Source organism: Mustela nivalis, assembly GCF_964662115.1.
Source record: "Mustela nivalis genome assembly, chromosome: 7".
Classification (NCBI taxonomy): domain Eukaryota; kingdom Metazoa; phylum Chordata; class Mammalia; order Carnivora; family Mustelidae; genus Mustela; species Mustela nivalis.
The window spans coordinates 133,765,081-133,782,399 of record NC_139026.1 but is presented as its reverse complement, the minus strand read 5'-3'; the positions used below and the strand labels follow the sequence as shown (position 1 = coordinate 133,782,399).

Below are 17,319 nucleotides of genomic sequence, written 5' to 3'. Positions count from 1 at the left end.
TTGGGGGGGGGGGGAGGTACAACATGCATGGCTGTTTGAAGGACATGCGATTCAACGGCTCCTCTCTAGGTGCTCTGAAATTCATTCTGGGATTAGCCAGATGAACAGGGAGCTACACACTCAAATATTAAACTCAATTAGCTTCCACCTTCCTTAAGCTTGTTTGCAAAATACAAACTGAAGTAATATTCATTCACTCAACTATTACTCCCTGAACTACTACACCCAAAGCATTAGGTCTACAAAATAGAATAAGACGAAACGCTACTTCTAAAAGACCTTGTCTGTCTACATTTCTAAGTATTTTTATCAAAGGAAAAGGACCTAATAGATAATGAAAATCCTATGAGATAATCACAAAATGGGAGGAATATCAAGAGTAAAGAAGCACCAAGAGGAACACCTTCCCCAGTCAGAGTAAGGGAAAGGTGACTGAAGGCCACTGGACACAGAGATGTTATAGAATCATGCGGCCCACCGTCTTGGGAGCAGTGCGCTCACAGGAATCCAATGGGAGGAGGTGTGGAAGGACACGGTCACATCACTAAGTAACCACCCAGATGAACAGGGGACAACTGATGTGTTTGTCCTTCGGCTATGACACAGAAACCCGTCTGGCTTAGTAAATACGGAAATGTATTTTCCCATGTGACAAAAGGTCCAGAGTTAGGGCAGGTGCCAGAATCTGTTGATTCGGTGGCTCAATTCTACCATGGAGGACCCTTGTTCTTCCTGCCTCTCAGCTCTGCCTCTCCCAGGACAGCTGTCCTCTCGGGACGGAGCAGCTCAGGACGGAACAAGATGGATGGAGCAAGATGGCCGCAGCACGTTCACGTGTGGCAGCGAGACAGACAAGACCCGAGAAAGAAAGAGACCACCTCTCCCCGTGCCTCCTTAGGATGGAAACAATTTTCCTAGAGACCTTTGAAGGTTACCCCTCTTGCCTCAAAATGTTGCATTTGGACCCATGCCCATTTGTAAAGCACCTAATAAGGGCCATGAACTACCACACAAACCTAGTGTAATCATTTGGGGGGCTGTCGATTTTAGACCATTGACCACGCTGACTGCTACTGTGGTATTACGGTTACAGGCACAAGCCCGCTGGCTTGAAGAGTCACCCTTTCTTCTGGGAATCTCTCACTGACCAAATTCACAAAAAAATCTCTGCACTTTCCTACCCCAGTGAGATATTGTTTTTTTCTCCACTTTCAATGCCTAGAAAGCGAGGCTCATGGAAAATGACCAAATCTTTATCGTAACTACTCAATTTTACAGAAAACTCACCCATTTTCAGCCACACTTACCAAAGTCTACGAGTTTGACTCCACCTTCAGTGGTCAACAGAATGTTATTTCCTTTGACATCACGGTGGATGGTTTTGTTGTTATGCAAATGCTGAAGTCCCTAAGGGGTGGGAAAAATAAGACTTTTAAAGAAAGCATCAAACAACATTTTTCAGAGGGTGGCATTTGTGCAAAATCAATCGGAAATACATGTCAAAACTAACACTCAGTCTTAAAATGTTTCGCAATGAATAAGTCAAATCAAACTACCTCATTTCTGCTGTGGAGTTTATAAAAATTCATAAACTAGAGCACCCTCTTCCTTAACTCTTATCAAATACTTCATTAAAAATGTGTTGATCTCAATAAACAAAACATTCTGTATATTTATTTTTAAATAATGGCAAATAAAAACCAATTAGTAAAAAATACACAGTATCTGCCTTCATCACAATCACTCTTGGAAGTATAGGCAGGCCATCAGAATTCAGGGTTCTGCTAACATGTAAGGAGGGTAGGTTTCTAATAAAACAAGGAAGTAGTAATGCCAAACATTTCAGATTCTGCCCATATTCTTGCATCAATCAATACTAATGCAGTGATATTTTTCTAAAATTAGGATCCACGTTTTTTATTGAACGAAGACTGCCTCATAATTAATGTATGACCAATTTAAATTGCCTTACCAATAGAGCTTCATGTAAAATATAGGCAATTATGGGTTCACTCATTCTTTGGCCCCTCTTCAGAAATCCCTTCACAAGATCAGCTACTGATCCTCCATCGCACAGCTATAAAGGAATATTCCAAGATATTAAAATGGATATGACATTTTAAGTACTTGCTCTAAAAGGTTTTCTGAAAACATTGTTTTGAAAATGTCTCTATGTTTTGTTTCAAATGATTACTCTCATCCTCTTTATGGCTTCAAAAATGAACGTGTAAATTGTACTAACGTGCAATTAATTATTAGAAAACAGTTTTCATGTGAGTTACTTTTTAGAGAAGCCCTGGGCTTGATTTTTAAATTCAAGGAGAATAATTATGATTCCACAAATTAGTCCCCAATTTTAGGATCTAGGGCTTTAATAAAAAGGTAGTTTTGATTTCTGATTGTTTCATTAATAGTGCAAAAAGACCTCAATACAAGGCTATATACTATTTTGTATATACATTCATTAAAAACATGACCCCCTTTATGGCAAAATTTCAGAATGCATTAAAATAAGGACTACAAATAACATTTGAGGTAACTCTTTTAAATTCCATGCTTCTCAGGCTCTTTAGTTTCCTCCCACCCCACCCCACAAAAGTAGGAGAATCTAAGTGAAAAAACAAAAGGGAAGACCACAGTAAAGGATTTTTGATATGAAGGTTCTCCATAGCTAGGTATACAGAAAACTTTCAAAAGACCTGCAGATTTGCAGAACAGAGAAGCACCAGTATTAGTCCTGTAATATAAGAGGGGCGAAAATTAGCTAAATGATCCCAGTGAAGCTTGGACCCCATTGAGTACTTGATCTTTTAATCTCTGACCCTTTAGCCTCTACCTTCTGCCCTGATTCTCCTCTGGGGCTCTGGTTCATGGTCTGACCCTGACCTTTCATCCACCTCTACTGCCTGCCTTTGTTACCCACCAGTGCCTGGGAGCTAAAAGCCGTAATTTCCCTGACTCTCTAACCTAAATAGAGGCAGAGAAAATAGGTCAGAGGACATCGTAAACCCCTGGCATCCTAGTTTGAAATACTGAACACATTTTCTACCCAACTTTTTCATAACATGGTAATTCGATTTTATTGGATGCCCGACACTTCTGATACATTATGGATTAGGTAATCATAGTTCAGATGTGTTGAATGCATACTTTGTGCCAGGGACATTTCTAATCCATTCACATGAGTTATCTCTATAACTCATCTCTCCCTAAGTAGGGTATAATCATCTCTGTATTAAAGATTGGGAAAGTGAGACACAAAATGATAAAGTAACTCGCAAAAGATCATGCAGTAGTGACAGAGCTAAGAGAGGCACTTGGACAGTCTGATTCTAGAATGGAGCCTTCACACTTAGCCAATTTGCAGCTCATGTCTTTCTAATTCAAAGAACACTTCTTTCAGCTCAGGAGCATTCCCAAACCTGAATTTTCTTTTGCATCAGGAAGGGGAACAATGTTTTGTCGGACAAACAGAAGACCCTTGCTGTCTAGGCAGCAGAGAACAGGGTCACACTGCCCCCATTGTGGCCTGGCATGACTGGCTCAAAAAATTACTCAAAATTGAAAAGAAACTCAAAATTCTTTCAATTGCATGGCACTTTCAAAGAATCAAGTTTTAGGGGTGCTGGGGTGGCTCAGTTGGCTAAGTGTCTAACTCTTGATTTCAACACAGGTCATGATCTTGGGGTCATGAGATCAAGCCCTGCAAGAGGCTCTGTGTTGGGTGTGGAACCTTAAGATTCTCTGTCTCTCTCTCCTTCTGCCTCTCCCCTGCTTGTTCTCCCTCTCTCAGAAGAAAGAAAGAAAGAAAGAAGAAAAGAAAAGAAAAAGTACCAAATTTTAGGGCCGGTTTAAAAATATCTAAAAATCACTATGGAGAAACTAAATTTCCTTTCCAATTTCTCCAAAGTGTGGCTTCTTTTTGGCTGCATCTTCTGGGGCTGACTATTATGTTAACACAAGAGGAACTAGCTGGAATGTTGCAGGGGTGGGGGCGGATAAAGGAACCCTAAAGAATGTGCAGGAAATGAAATAAAAAATGAAATACAGGAAGAACTAATGTAACCTTGTAATTCACACTGAGCAGTTTAAAATTTAATTTCTCTAGTCAACTTTTATTCCAAACAGTTGTTTTTCCTATTGAGTCAAGGTTAGAATACAGGATATTTTTGTAATAAATTCTCACTTTGTTTTTTAAAATGAGGTATATTGAGATATAATTTACATAAAATAAATTTAACCCAATTTAATTGAAATTCTGAGTTTTGACAAGGGCATTTATCATCTAACCGCTACCACAATCAAGATGCAGAACAAATTCAGGACATAAAAATCTTCCTTGTGTTTCTTTGTAGTCAAACCCCTACCCAGCCCTTGGAAACCACTAATCTGTTTTCTGTCCCCATGACATCACCTTTACAAGACTGTCATAGAAACTGAGTCATAAGGTTGAAGCCCATTGAGTCTGGTTTCTTTGACTTTACCTAATGTATCTAAAATTCATCTCTATTGAATATTTCTTTTCTAGAAATTTTTAAAGAATTTTCTAGAATATGGGATATTCTAGAAAAGAATATTTCTTTCCTAATGTTTTAATGCTCATTCCTTTTTCGTTTGTTTGTTTTAGAGAGAGGAGTGTGAAAGAGCATGAGCAGGGAGAACAGCAGGGGCGGGGGGAGAGATTCTCCAGCTGACTCCACACTGAGTGCCCAGCCTGATGTGGGGCTCAGTCTCATGACCGAGAGACCATGACCAAAGCCAAAATCAAGAATACAATGCTTAACCATCTGAGCCATCCAAGTGCACCACCATTCATTCCCTTTTTGATGCTGAATATTCCACTGAATAGATAAGCCACAGTTTATTTATTCACTAACTGAAAGACATTTGAGGTATTTCTAATTTGGGGCCATTATGACCCAAACCATTGTAAACGTTGCATACAGGTCCTTACATGAATATACTTTTCATTTCTCTTGGGGTAAGTGCCTAGGACAGGGGACTGTTGAGTCCTATGAGTCATATGTTTAACCTTCTAAGCATCATCCAAATTATTTGTCAAAGTAACTATCCCATTCTGCATTCCCACTAGTGGTGTAATATACCTTAAATGCATATTGTTAAGAACAATCCACAATCATTTGAGCTAAAACTGACAGCCCAAGACTGAAAAACTCTGCATTAAAGAGATTAAGTAACAGTTATCAAGACTATATGTTAACTCTTGAATTATTACATGGGAAAATTATATTATTTACATGGGGACAATATATTATTTACATGGGAAAATAATAATGAGCAAGTACTGTGGAATACCATAGATGGACTGATAACATCGAGTTGGAAGGGAAAAAAGAAAAAGATTTAAAGATAGGCTAGAATCTGCCCTTGAAGATGTTGACAAGTTTTCTCCTGCTGTTCTGGTGTATTGACTTTGGTTATGGTGTCTTCTGCAATTCAGAAGTGTACTTTGGGGAGAGGCGGATTCAAATTTATCTACTTTTTTCTTAATGTTCCCTATTTTACTTGGTCATGCGTAGAAGAAAGGCTTTTCCCTAAAATAAAATCATTACAACATTTCTGTGTTTTCTTTTTATGATTTTATGTCTTTTAACATATTTTGATCTTTAATTCACTTACAGTATTTTACTTATTAATTTATTTCATTTCTTTAAAGATTTATTTCAGAGAGAGCGAGCAGGAGGGGGCAGAGGGAGAGGGAGAGGGAGAAAAGGAATCTTAAGCAGGTTCCACGCCCTACGTGAAATTGACACTTGAGCTGAAATCAAGAGTTGGAATCTCAACTGACCGAGCCATCCAGGTGGCCCTCACTTCCAGGGTTTTAAATGTGTAATATTTAGTTTGTTTCCAATAGACAGTCTGCTACTGTATGAGATGTCACCATTGCTATACATTGGATTCCAGTGAATGCCTGTGCCTTTCTCTAGATTATCTATGAAATTCCTCTGATTTCTCTGTTCTTGTGAAGTATCAACTTGTTTTAAAGCCTGTTTTAAAGCTTGTTTAACAGTTGGTTTATCAAATAAGTCATCTCTTATTATCTTTCCAAAAATTTCTGGGCTCTTCCTGCACATGTACTCTTCTAGATGAAATTCAGAATCAGCTTCTCAAACACAGGACTATAAATAATTTGAGTAACACAATAAATTAATTGTTTCAATAATGTAATTATTTCATACAACATTTGAAAAAGAATGATCATTGACTGGTTGAAATTTTAACCATATGAAGATAGAATGACCAAAATTTTTTTAAAAAATGACCAATTACCAATCAATGACTAAAAGTTAAAAAAAAAAAAAAAGAAAGAAAGAAAAGAAAACTACTAAAGTGGAGAGGATTTTAAAAGCCCACTAAGATCCTTAAATTATAGATCAGAAAGAAAAAGAAAACTCCAAAACATTATTTGAGTTTAATATGTGGAAGGACTAGAGTAAATTAAAGAGAATAAATAAATTATGAAAACCAGATATTCGTGTTTTACTTCCAGATAATGTGAATTTGAGATAACAGAAGCCTTATTTTTTCCTTTTATATCTTTTACTGTACTGTTTGCTATATATTGTGATTATTAATAATATACATGCAACTTGTTTTGAGTATTACTTAAAATAAATATCCAAATACTGCGGCTTTTGAAATATCTAGTTTCTGATACTTAGGTTTTATTAAAAATCAAGCCCAATTTAACCATTTGCATACCATCATTGCTTTTCCAGGGTTTCATTAAATAATTAGTGCCTGGTTAGAGAGTGCACTTGAACTAAAAATATTTGGTGCCTATTACATGCATGACCCTATGACAGCTATTGATGGTCTACCTCAAGTTGAGAGTCTTGAAGACTTCTTGATGAGGGACAGAACTAGTCCCTTACCACTGCTTAGCATGGACCTTCTATCAGCACCCTTCCACGGGAGCATCTAGTCTGTTTTCAATGTTCACCTGGGCCTCATCCTTTAGGATCTTCCCAAGATCCTAAACACTACCCTCCCAGGGAAAGAGAGATTAAAGTACAAAGACCAAAAATAACTCCTGTTTAGAAACCAGGAAGAAAAGAGACAAAAAAAACAAAACAAAACATAAAATTGCAAAGGGATGGAAAGCAACAATGAAATCAGAGACAGAACTTCCCCAAAGTACAGAGACTCTGATGTGTGATATTTTTATCAGGAGGTCTCATTCGTCGGGGAGTAGTGTTCAGGTGGGAAACAAAGAGAAAGGGGAAAATGCCTTTTTCTTTTGTGTACCTACTTTGCAAAGGATAAGTACCTCAGATATTATATCTTCTAGTATTTATAGCTCCAAAAGTTAGAGTGTGTAAATCTAGATGCCTGCCCTTTGAAGTCATAAAATTCCCATTTTACATAGCTTGAGGCACAGACATTTTGCCCACTTACTCGTTGATTCATTTTATTTATTTATTTATTTTTTTGATAACTTATGCTGAAGAAAAAAAGCTGCCTCCAAATAGTCGTTTTTTTAAGAGGTTAATGACAGAGAAAATCACAAATGATGAAATATTTTTAAATTGAAAATCCTCCCTCTCGTGGAATCTATGCTGGTTCTCTGCTTGACTAGGGTCATGTCTGCTGGTAGGGGAAATTACTGCATGAGGCTTTGTGTGGACCTTGGCCAAGAGGAATTGAAGATGTGGATGATTCCCTCTTCTTAGACCCTGCCCAATGCCTCCTACTCATGTTTTTTTACAGAGAATAGCAATGTTTGTTTCTCTGGCTGCTGTGGTTTAGTCTCTAGGATAGAAAAGAGTCTTCTGAATGAAGGTTTAAGAAAGTAGGTTGAAATGAAAGCCCAACAGGGGAAGAGGGCAAATATAATAAACATAGAAATTACGAAACAGACTATAGGTGCCAAATGTCAATAAACCACAAATTAATGTGTGGTTGAACTATTCCTAAAGATGATCGAAATGAAACAGCACCATGAATTCTCAAAACCTCACTGAGAATTACTGTTATTTCAAATACGCTCTTGGTGAAATATGCTTTTGCTCAACTAGCACAAAATACCTTTCTTTCATATAAAGAAAAGTAAAAACAATAAATTTTATTTTATTTATTTATTTTTTTTTTTACTTATTTTCAGCATAACATATTCATTGTTTTTGTACCACACCCAGTGCTCCATGCAATCCGTGCCCTCTATAATACCCACCACCTGGTACCCCGACCTCCCACCCCCCACCCCTTCAAAAAAAAAAAAACCCAATAATTTTAAATCGAAGTGTACTTGTTTTTAAATGATCATGAAGGATTAAATATATAAAATGATGTTTCTGAATTAGGCAATACATCATTAAAAATGAAACTAACCTTAGGTTTTCCTCTAAAAAGAACTGCATCCAGATGAATGAATTGTCATTTTTAGCTTATGCAATTCTTAAATCACCAACATACACTAAGATGGGAACTTGTAATGGGGGACTGAAATCCCTTAAGTATAGTTTGGAAACACAATGCTATCAGGAGCCCTTAGTGTTCTTTAATCGAAAAAAAATGAGGTATCATTTTCTTAAACCAGAGTTACGCTAATAACAGAGAAGCACTAAAAATGAATTCTCTAATCAGGCTACAGTCGAACATTTTAAAAAACAATCTAAATCAAAAGGGATGAGATTCTACAAACAGACCATTACTACTAACTTCCAAAGACAGCCTTTATAAGTTTTCTAATGTATTCTGTCTACATGATGTTTGGAAAGCATATATTTCTACTCAAATTTCTGAAAGAAGGCTACTAATTTCTATAACTGGCATTTCTGACCTTTGCCATTTTTCAATTTTTTTCATTATTGGATCTGTTTCTGGATTCTTTATTTATTGCATTCATCTATTTAGCTTTTCCTGCAACAATATCCACCATATTAATAACTATACCTTTTTAACAAGAATTATATTTTCTCAGGCAAGTCTTTGTGATGTCAATTTTTTTTCCTTCATTCTGGGAATGCTCTAAGGCCATATATAGTCTTAAGACCATATTCTGTGGGAGGCCACAAAAGCAGAAAGTTGTATTCTCTAAAACTCATTTCTAATTTTCACTTTGCTCATCAACATTCGTGTTTGAATATTTTTGTAGAAACCAGTCTTAGTGAATGCCTACAGGTGAAACTTGGATCATACAGGTTCATGTGTAACATTAGAAGACACCTATGTACCATATGCAAAGTAGCTGTGCCATTTCATGTTGCCTGACAAAATGAAAAGTTCGATGGACCCCACAATCTCACCAATATTCTGTTTTATTAGTCTGTAATTATAGTCACTTTAGTGGATGTGTAGTACAATGTGATTGTGGTTTTAATTTAAATTTTACCAAAGATACTGAATATATTATATATATGCTTTTGTGAAGACTTCAAGTTTTTTACTTATTTCTTAAAAATTTGGGTAGATGCACTTTGTTAAGTGAAATTTCCATCTATATTCCTCATGTGCTGAAAGTGTTTTATCACAAAGGGGTATTGAATTTTGGCAGGTGTTTTCCATGATTTTTTTTCTTTGATTCTTCTAATGCAGTGAATTGTAATGCAGAAAATTTTAATTTTTTATTAACATTTTAGTAAACTTGTGTGCTAGGGACAGGCCCATTTAATCATGATCTATTAACATTTTCATATATGTTACTGAATTTGTTAATATTTTATGAAGGACGTTTACATATATACTTATGTGGAATGTTAGAATATAGTTTTCTTTTTTTGTAATATCTTCACTTTCTCTTGTCAGTATAATGCTGGCCTTATAGATGGTCAACAAGATTGATTCTTTCTTAAAGATGTCATAGGATTGTTTTTTCCCCCAGAATGGAATTGTGAAGAACTCTGTGGACCTATTCCCCCATGAAACAACAAGAACTGGTAAAAGTTTAAAAATAAACAACAATTTAATGTCTTTAGAAATTGTTATAAGGACATATAGCAAATAAAGAAACATTGGAGAACAAAACTCAATCTTGGTAAGAATAGTTAAGAGTCTGTGGCAACCGAACCACCCTGCTGTTCTCACCCCCAACCAGTGACAAAAGATCTACTCAGCGTGAACATAACCAAGAAGAAAGGGTGCCCCTCCCATCAGCTCCTGAATGGGAGGTCTATGGTATCTTTTTTGGGAGGGGCAGACCACCAGCATTTCTCACTCCTTACCCAACTTTGTGCTACCAAGCCAGCTACAGAGTTCACCTCCCTAATCCACAGTGCTGCTTCTCAAACAGGATGAGATGGGCCACTCTCCAAGACATGCTGCCAGTTCCAGAACAGTGGCTCAGATATTTTACCCAGGGAGAGAGGCAGGCCACAAAAACAGAGAGCTCCAAGTTTGAACCTGACATCTGAAAGAGAGTGGGGAAGATCAAGCCCAAGGATTTTCTTGAAAGCAGTGGAGGCTTTGGTAATTACAAGGAGGCAGGTAACTCCATGAGAACAAGTAGGTAGCTACAGACCAGCTAGCTTAACAAAGAGATTAAACGAAAGACACAACTAAGAATAACTCTCTTGGGGTCAGAAAAATCTCTAAGGACTCACCTCAAAGAGCACCCAGGCATAGACCCAAATTAATTAGATCAGACTGGGAAGCAATTTTTGCCCCAGGACATTGTTGAAAACAATAGAGGAATCAGCTGGCAATTAGTGGAGCCTAATAAATGAGTGTTCACCATAGAGACAGAAAGCCTTCTAGAAAGATCAGGCAAGGAGAGGTGGAAAGCACTGTTAAACCCACTGCCATCTGAGAGTGACTGCACATACCCAAAGTGTACCCTCTGAGGAGGAACATCAGAGGCTTTATACCACGGGGGATAAGCCAAGTTGCTAAACAAACAAGAAAACAAAAAAATAAGCTTCCCCTTATCGATATCTAGAAGTCCTATAATAAATTAAATATATGACATAGAATATCTAGTTTTTAATCAAAAAAATGATATGCAAAGAAACAGAAAAGTGTCATTAATACACACAAAAAAGCAGGCCACAGAAACTGCCCATGAGAGAGCCCACATGATGAACTCAGTAGACAAAGACTTCAAAGTAGGAATTATAAATATGTTCAGAGGATTAAAGAAAGTCATGCTTTAAGAAGTGAGGAATGGTATGATGATAATATCTCACCAATAAAAAATATGAATAAAGAGATGGAACTCATAAAAAAAGAACCAAATGAAAGTTCTGGAGATGAAAATTATATTACAGTAATGTATATGATAAATTTAACAGGGGACCTCACCAGTAGATTTGAAGTGGCAGAAGAAGGAACCCGCAAACTTGAAGTTAGATTGATAGAGGTTATGAAATGGGAGAGAAGATAGAAGTAAGATAAATGAATAGTTTCAAGGAAATGTATGTATGCCCATATAAATGTATGGGTGTGCCAGAAGAGAGAATAAGGAGCAGAAAAAAATAGTGCAAGAAGCAATAGCTGAATCTTCCCAAGTTTGATTAAAAACAATATTATTCTATACATCCAAGAAGCTCAATGAACTCAAGTAGAATAAACACAGAGATCCATAGTCAGATGAAATAAAAATAGCTTACGATTAAAAAAAAAAGTATCTTGAAAATAATAGGAGAATATTAATTGTTATGGGAAAAAGAACCCTAATAAGATTAACTGCTGACTTCTTATCAGGAACTACTGAGCCCAGAAGGGAGAAGGAAGATATATTCCAGGGGCTCAATAAAAATATCTGTCCACCAAGAATCTTATATCCAGCAAGAATATCTTCAAAATTAAAGAGGAAATTAATACATTGCTATGTAAACAAAATCGAGATAATTTGTTGCTAGCAGATCCAACTTATAAGAAATACTAAAGAATTCTTTAGGATTAAAGCAAGTCATCACAGAGAGTTATTTGAAACCACATTAGAGAATAAAGAGCATTAGAAAAGGTAATTATTTTTTTTTAATTTTTATTTTTTAAAGATTTTATTTATTTATAGTCACAAGATCACAAGTAGACAGAGAGGCAGGCAGGGGTTGGGAGGGAAGCAGGCTCCCCACTGAGTGGAGAGCCCAATGTGGGGCTCAATCCCAGGACCCTGGGATCATGACCTGAGCCGAAGGCAGAGGCCTTAACCCACTGAGGCACCCAGGTGCCCCAGTAAAGGTAATTATATTATCATAAAAGACAGTATACATGCTTATTACTTTTTCCTCAACTGATTTAAAAAGCAATCCTATAAAACAACATGTACACAATTGTATTATTTGATCTACAGTATATAGAAATGCAATATGTTTGACAGTAAGAGCACTAAAGAGGTAGGCTGGAAAAAAGTTGGATTGATGTGATGATACCAGAGGGTAACTGGAATTCACAGGAAGAAATGAAAAGAACTGAAAATGTTAAGTGAGAAAGTTAATATAAAAAACCCTATGATTATAAACTTGCTGTCCTTTCTTCTCTCAACTTTGTCAAAATACTTAAAATTATATACAGTAGTTATGAAAATTATTGTACCATTTATGTGAAACGTATAACAATGATAGTTGTAGAAATGAGTAAGACAGACTAGAAATATACAGGAAGAATAATTTCTCTATCTCTCTGGAATTTAGCTGGTATAAATATTTGATAGAATTTATCAGCGAAGAAACTGGGTCTGGTATTCTCTTTATTCTTTATGGGAAGGATTATGAATTAAGTTTTTTTTTTAAGATTTTATTTATTTATTTGACAGACAGAGATCACAAGTAGGCAGAGAGGCAAGCAGAGAGAGAGGAGGAAGCAGGTTCCCTGCTGAGCAGAGAGCCTGATGCAGGGCTCGATCCCAGGACCCTGAGATCATGACCTGAGCTGAAAGCAGAGGCTTTTACCCACTGAGCTACCCAGGTGCCTCCAGTTTCTTTTATTAATATAAAGCTATTTACATTTTCTACTTCTTATATCAGTTTTATAGTTTGTGTCTTTCAAGGACAACATCAGATAATCAGTTGCCAAATTTATTAACGTAAAGTTGTTTGTGGGGCGGCTTGGTGGCTCAGTGAGTTAAGCATCTGACTTTTGCTTTCAGCTCAGGTCATGATCTTGTGGTCATGAGGTGTAACTGTTTCAGATTCTCTCTCTCCTTTCCTCTCCCCCCACACCCCACTTGCACACCCTCTGTCTCTAATATAGGAATCAATAAAAAAATCTCCAAAATTATAAAGTTGTTCATTACATTTCATTACTATCATGCTAATGTCTATAGATACAATAGTGATTTCCCTATTTGATCCCTAAAATTGGGAATTTGTACGTCATCATTTTTTTCTGGATCTATCTAGAGAGATTTGTTCAGTTCATTAATGTCTTTCAAAGAACCAACTTTGGCTTTCGTTGTCTCTGTTTTTGTTCATTTTCTATTGATGCTTATTATTATCTTTATTATTTATTTTCTTCAGCTTCCACTGGATTTCATTTGCTTTGATTTCTTTAGCATTTTAAGGCAAAAAATGACAAACTGGTATTGAACCTTTCTTCTTTTCTAAAATAAGCATTGAAAGGAAGTGTAAATGTCCATCTAGCCACCGCCTAAGTGAATCTCAGAACTTTGATAATCATGTTTCCATTACTATTTCAAACTATTTTCTCATTTTCCTTAAAACTTCCTCTCTGAGCTAAGGGTTACTTTGAAGTACATGGTCTAATTTCAAAATATTTGGGAGTTTTTCTGATATCTTCATTTTTAATTTAATTCTCTTACGGTCAGGCAATATACTTGTCATGATTTCACTATTTTTAAATTTGTTGAGATTTGTTTCACAGTCCAGAAAACTCAAGTGCTCTTTGTTATCCTGATTTTCTACTTATTTTTTAAATTACTGGGGATAGAATGTTGAATTTTCCTTTTAACGTTGTGAATATATTGGGCTCCCTGCTTGGCAGGGAATCTGCCTCTTCCCTCCTCTCTCCCCCTGTATGCTCATACTCTCTCTCAAATAAATAAATACATCTATCAGAATATGTCCATTTCTTTTTTCAATTCTAATAGTTTCTGTTTCATGTATTTTAAAGCCTTGTTATTGAGTACATATTAAAGCTTAAGTACACTTGACCTTCTTTTGACTTTATCGTCCCTCCCTATCTCTGTTTCTCTATATACTTAAAGTGTTTGTATTTGGTCTTGCTTTTCATCCAATTTGACCGTTTCTGCCTTTGAAATGTAGATTTAGACTATTTCCATTTAATGTAATTATGAATAAGGTTAGGCTTACGTCTACCATTTCCTATTTTTTTCTGTTTTTCTTTTAATCTTCTTTTCCTATTTTCCTACTTTCTCTGGTTGGAATGTTTGTAGTATTCCATTTTATCCTCTATTGGCCTACTAGCTATACTTATTCATTTTATTTTTTTTTTTTTTAGTGCTTGCTTTAGTGTTTCCAATATGCCTCTTTAACTTATTACAGTCTCCTTAAAATAATATTACAGTAGTTCACACATAGTGTAAAACTCTTAAAACTGTATATTTCCATTTTTCCTCTGCAGTCTTTGTTATTTTTGCCATACATTTTTATTTTTAGTTTTACATGCTAAAACCCCCAAAATATGTAGCTATAATTATGGATTTAATTCGTGAATTCTCTTTTAAAAATACTGAAATAATATTATTAAAAATATTTTTAATATAAAATTAAAAGTTTCTTATTTACCCTTCTATTTACCACTAATGGTATTTTTCTTTTCTTTTTGTAGATCTGAGTTTCCATCTTTTTTTAAAGATTTTATTTGCTTGTTTGAGAGACAGAGTGTGTGCACAACTGGGAGTCGAGTGGAGGAAAGGCAGAGGGAGAGGGAGAAGCAGGCTCCCCACTGAGCAGGAAGCCTGATATGCTTCCAGCACCCCAGGATCATGACCTGAGCCAAAGGCAAACACCAACCAAGTGAGCCATGCAGGCACCCCTCTGAGTTTCTACCTAAAATCATTTTCCTTCAGCCTGAAAGTCCTTCTTTGACATTTTCTATAGTACATGTCTCTGGTGGTAAATTCTTGTCCTTTGATGAAAATGCTTGTCCTTATTTTGCCTTCATTTGTGAGTAACATTTTCCCTGTACACAGAAATGTTGAGAGCACTGTTTTCCCCCATTGCTTTAAAGATACCATTCCACTGTATTGGTTGTCAGTAGCGACTCTTACCTTTGACTCCTCAGTGTAATGAAATCTTTTTCCCTTTTGGTGCTTTTATATATGTTTCTTCATTTTGAGTGTTTGACATCTTGATGATGGCATATCTTCATGTAGTTTTTTTTCTCCTACAGTGGAGATTCTGGGCTTCTGACATCTACGGTTTCTCAGTGTTCACAAAATTCAGAAAGATTTCAGCCATTACCTCCCCCAACCCTCACTCCCGTCTTCAGACTGCAATTACATGTAGCTTAGAATACTAGGTAATGTCCTGTAGGTCACAGAGTCTTTTTATCTCCCCCTTTCATTTTTTCTATCTGGTCGGTCAGGACAGCTTTTATTGTCCTGTTTTCAAGTTCACTGATTTTCACTTCTATACACTTTACTTCTAATCTGCTGTTAAACTCAATATTATATATTTTTCACTACTGATATATTTTTCAGTTCTAGCAGTTACATTCAATTCTTTTCTATAGTTTCCCTTTCAATATCAGGTTCATGTTTTCCTTGAAATTCTTGAACATATTCATAATATCTGTTTTAAAATTCTCACCTGCTAATTCATGAACTTTGTTATTTCTGGGTCTGTTTCTATTGACTAATTTTTCTTCTGAAAATTTCTGAAAAATCTGAATCTTCTGAAAAATCACATTTTCCTGCTTCTTTATATATTGAGTAATTTTTTTACTGGATACTAGATTTTATTAATTTTATATTTGAATTCCTAGATTCTGCTATCTTCCATTAATGAATGCTGAGCTTTGTTCTGGCATACAATTAATTTACTTACAGACCAATGTGAACCTTTCAAGCCTTGTTTTTGAACTTTTTATGGGTGTGCCTAGGGTAGCTCTTATTCTAGGGCTAATCTAGCCTTTCCTCTAATGCATAAGCTTTCAAGGGGTTTACTAAATGCCTCAGGTGTTTGACAAAGTTTCTCCATTTTGGTTGGTCAGAATTCAAGTATCTCTCAACCCTGCACAAACTCTGGTAGTTGTTCAGATTACAACTTTTCAGTAATTCTCTCCCTGATCCTTTACCCAACTACCTGAAATCTTCCTCCATACATAACCAGTTTGGTTTTCAGTCAAATACCTCTTTGAAGATTTCTGAAGATTTCTTTCTGCTTATCATCTCTGTGCAAGTCTCAGCCACATCTGCTTTTCCAGTCTTTTCAGTTCTGCAAGATTGCAGTGACCTCCATAGGAATGCCCTCCTAGAGCCTGTGGTCTGGAAACTGCCTCCAAGAATAAAGCTGAGGTGATTGTAGAACTCCCCTTATTTATCTCCTTTACCAATGTCATAGTCCCGAGTTCTTTTTTCAATGTTTGAAAAGTGTTTTGTATATAAAAATATATTTTATTCAGTTCTCTAGTTATTTGTGGTATAAAAACATGAAGACAGAAGTTATTATCAAGGCCAGAGCAGAAGTCCAGGATTATTTTTATGTACACTGAAATTTGAGAACCTCTGACAGTGTTTTCTGAACTTTCTTTTTTTTTTTTTGAAGATTTTATTTATTTATCTGATAGACAGAGATCACAAGTAGGCAGAGAGGCAGACAGAGAGAGAGAGGAGGAAGCAGGCCCCGTACTGAGCAGAGAACCTGATGTAGGGCTCGATCCCAGGACCCTGGGATCATGACCTGAGTCGAAGGCAGAGGCTTTAACCCACTGAGCCACCAGGCGCCCCATGAACTTTCTTTTGATAAGAATCACTTTAGTACTTATTATAAAAAGCAGTTTCCAGGGGCGCCTGGGTGGCTCAGTGGGTTAAGCCGCTGCCTTCGGCTCAGGTCATGATCTCAGGGTCCTGGGATCAAGTCCCACATTGGGCTCTCTGCTCAGCAGGGAGCCTGCTTCCCTCTCTCTCTCTCTCTCTCTCTGCCTGCCTCTCCATCTACTTGTGATTTCTCTCTGTCAAATAAATAAATAAAATCTTTAAAAAAAAAAAAAGGCAGTTTCCAAAAGCTCATTCTCAGAGTTTTTGCTTTGAGATGAAGGTGATGCTTATCATCAGAGAATTGGAGGAAATATTAAAAAATAAATGTAACCGACTATCCTTTCTTTCTCAGGCGGCAGATTAAAATGTTACCAACTCAAATAGCCTTTCTTTGACTTGTCTTTTCATAAAAAGTCTTCTCTTTAATTATTAACACCTCATTTATATTCTTCATAGCA

General features: G+C 36.3%; 1 protein-coding gene across 4 annotated transcripts in view; it reads right to left on the bottom strand.

Moving 5' to 3' along the window:
* MYO3A (myosin IIIA) overlaps window positions 1–17,319 on the bottom strand; it is a 241,353-nt gene that overhangs the window by 199,545 nt on the left and 24,489 nt on the right. For all 4 annotated transcript variants that reach the window (XM_082740863.1, XM_082740865.1, XM_082740866.1 and 1 more), the window contains exons 5-6: window positions 1,973–2,077; window positions 1,308–1,407 (exon numbers count right to left, since the gene is read on the bottom strand). In XM_082740863.1, the coding sequence (XP_082596989.1) occupies window positions 1,308–1,407; window positions 1,973–2,077 (205 nt within the window). The remainder of the gene's footprint in view (window positions 1–1,307; window positions 1,408–1,972; window positions 2,078–17,319) is intronic.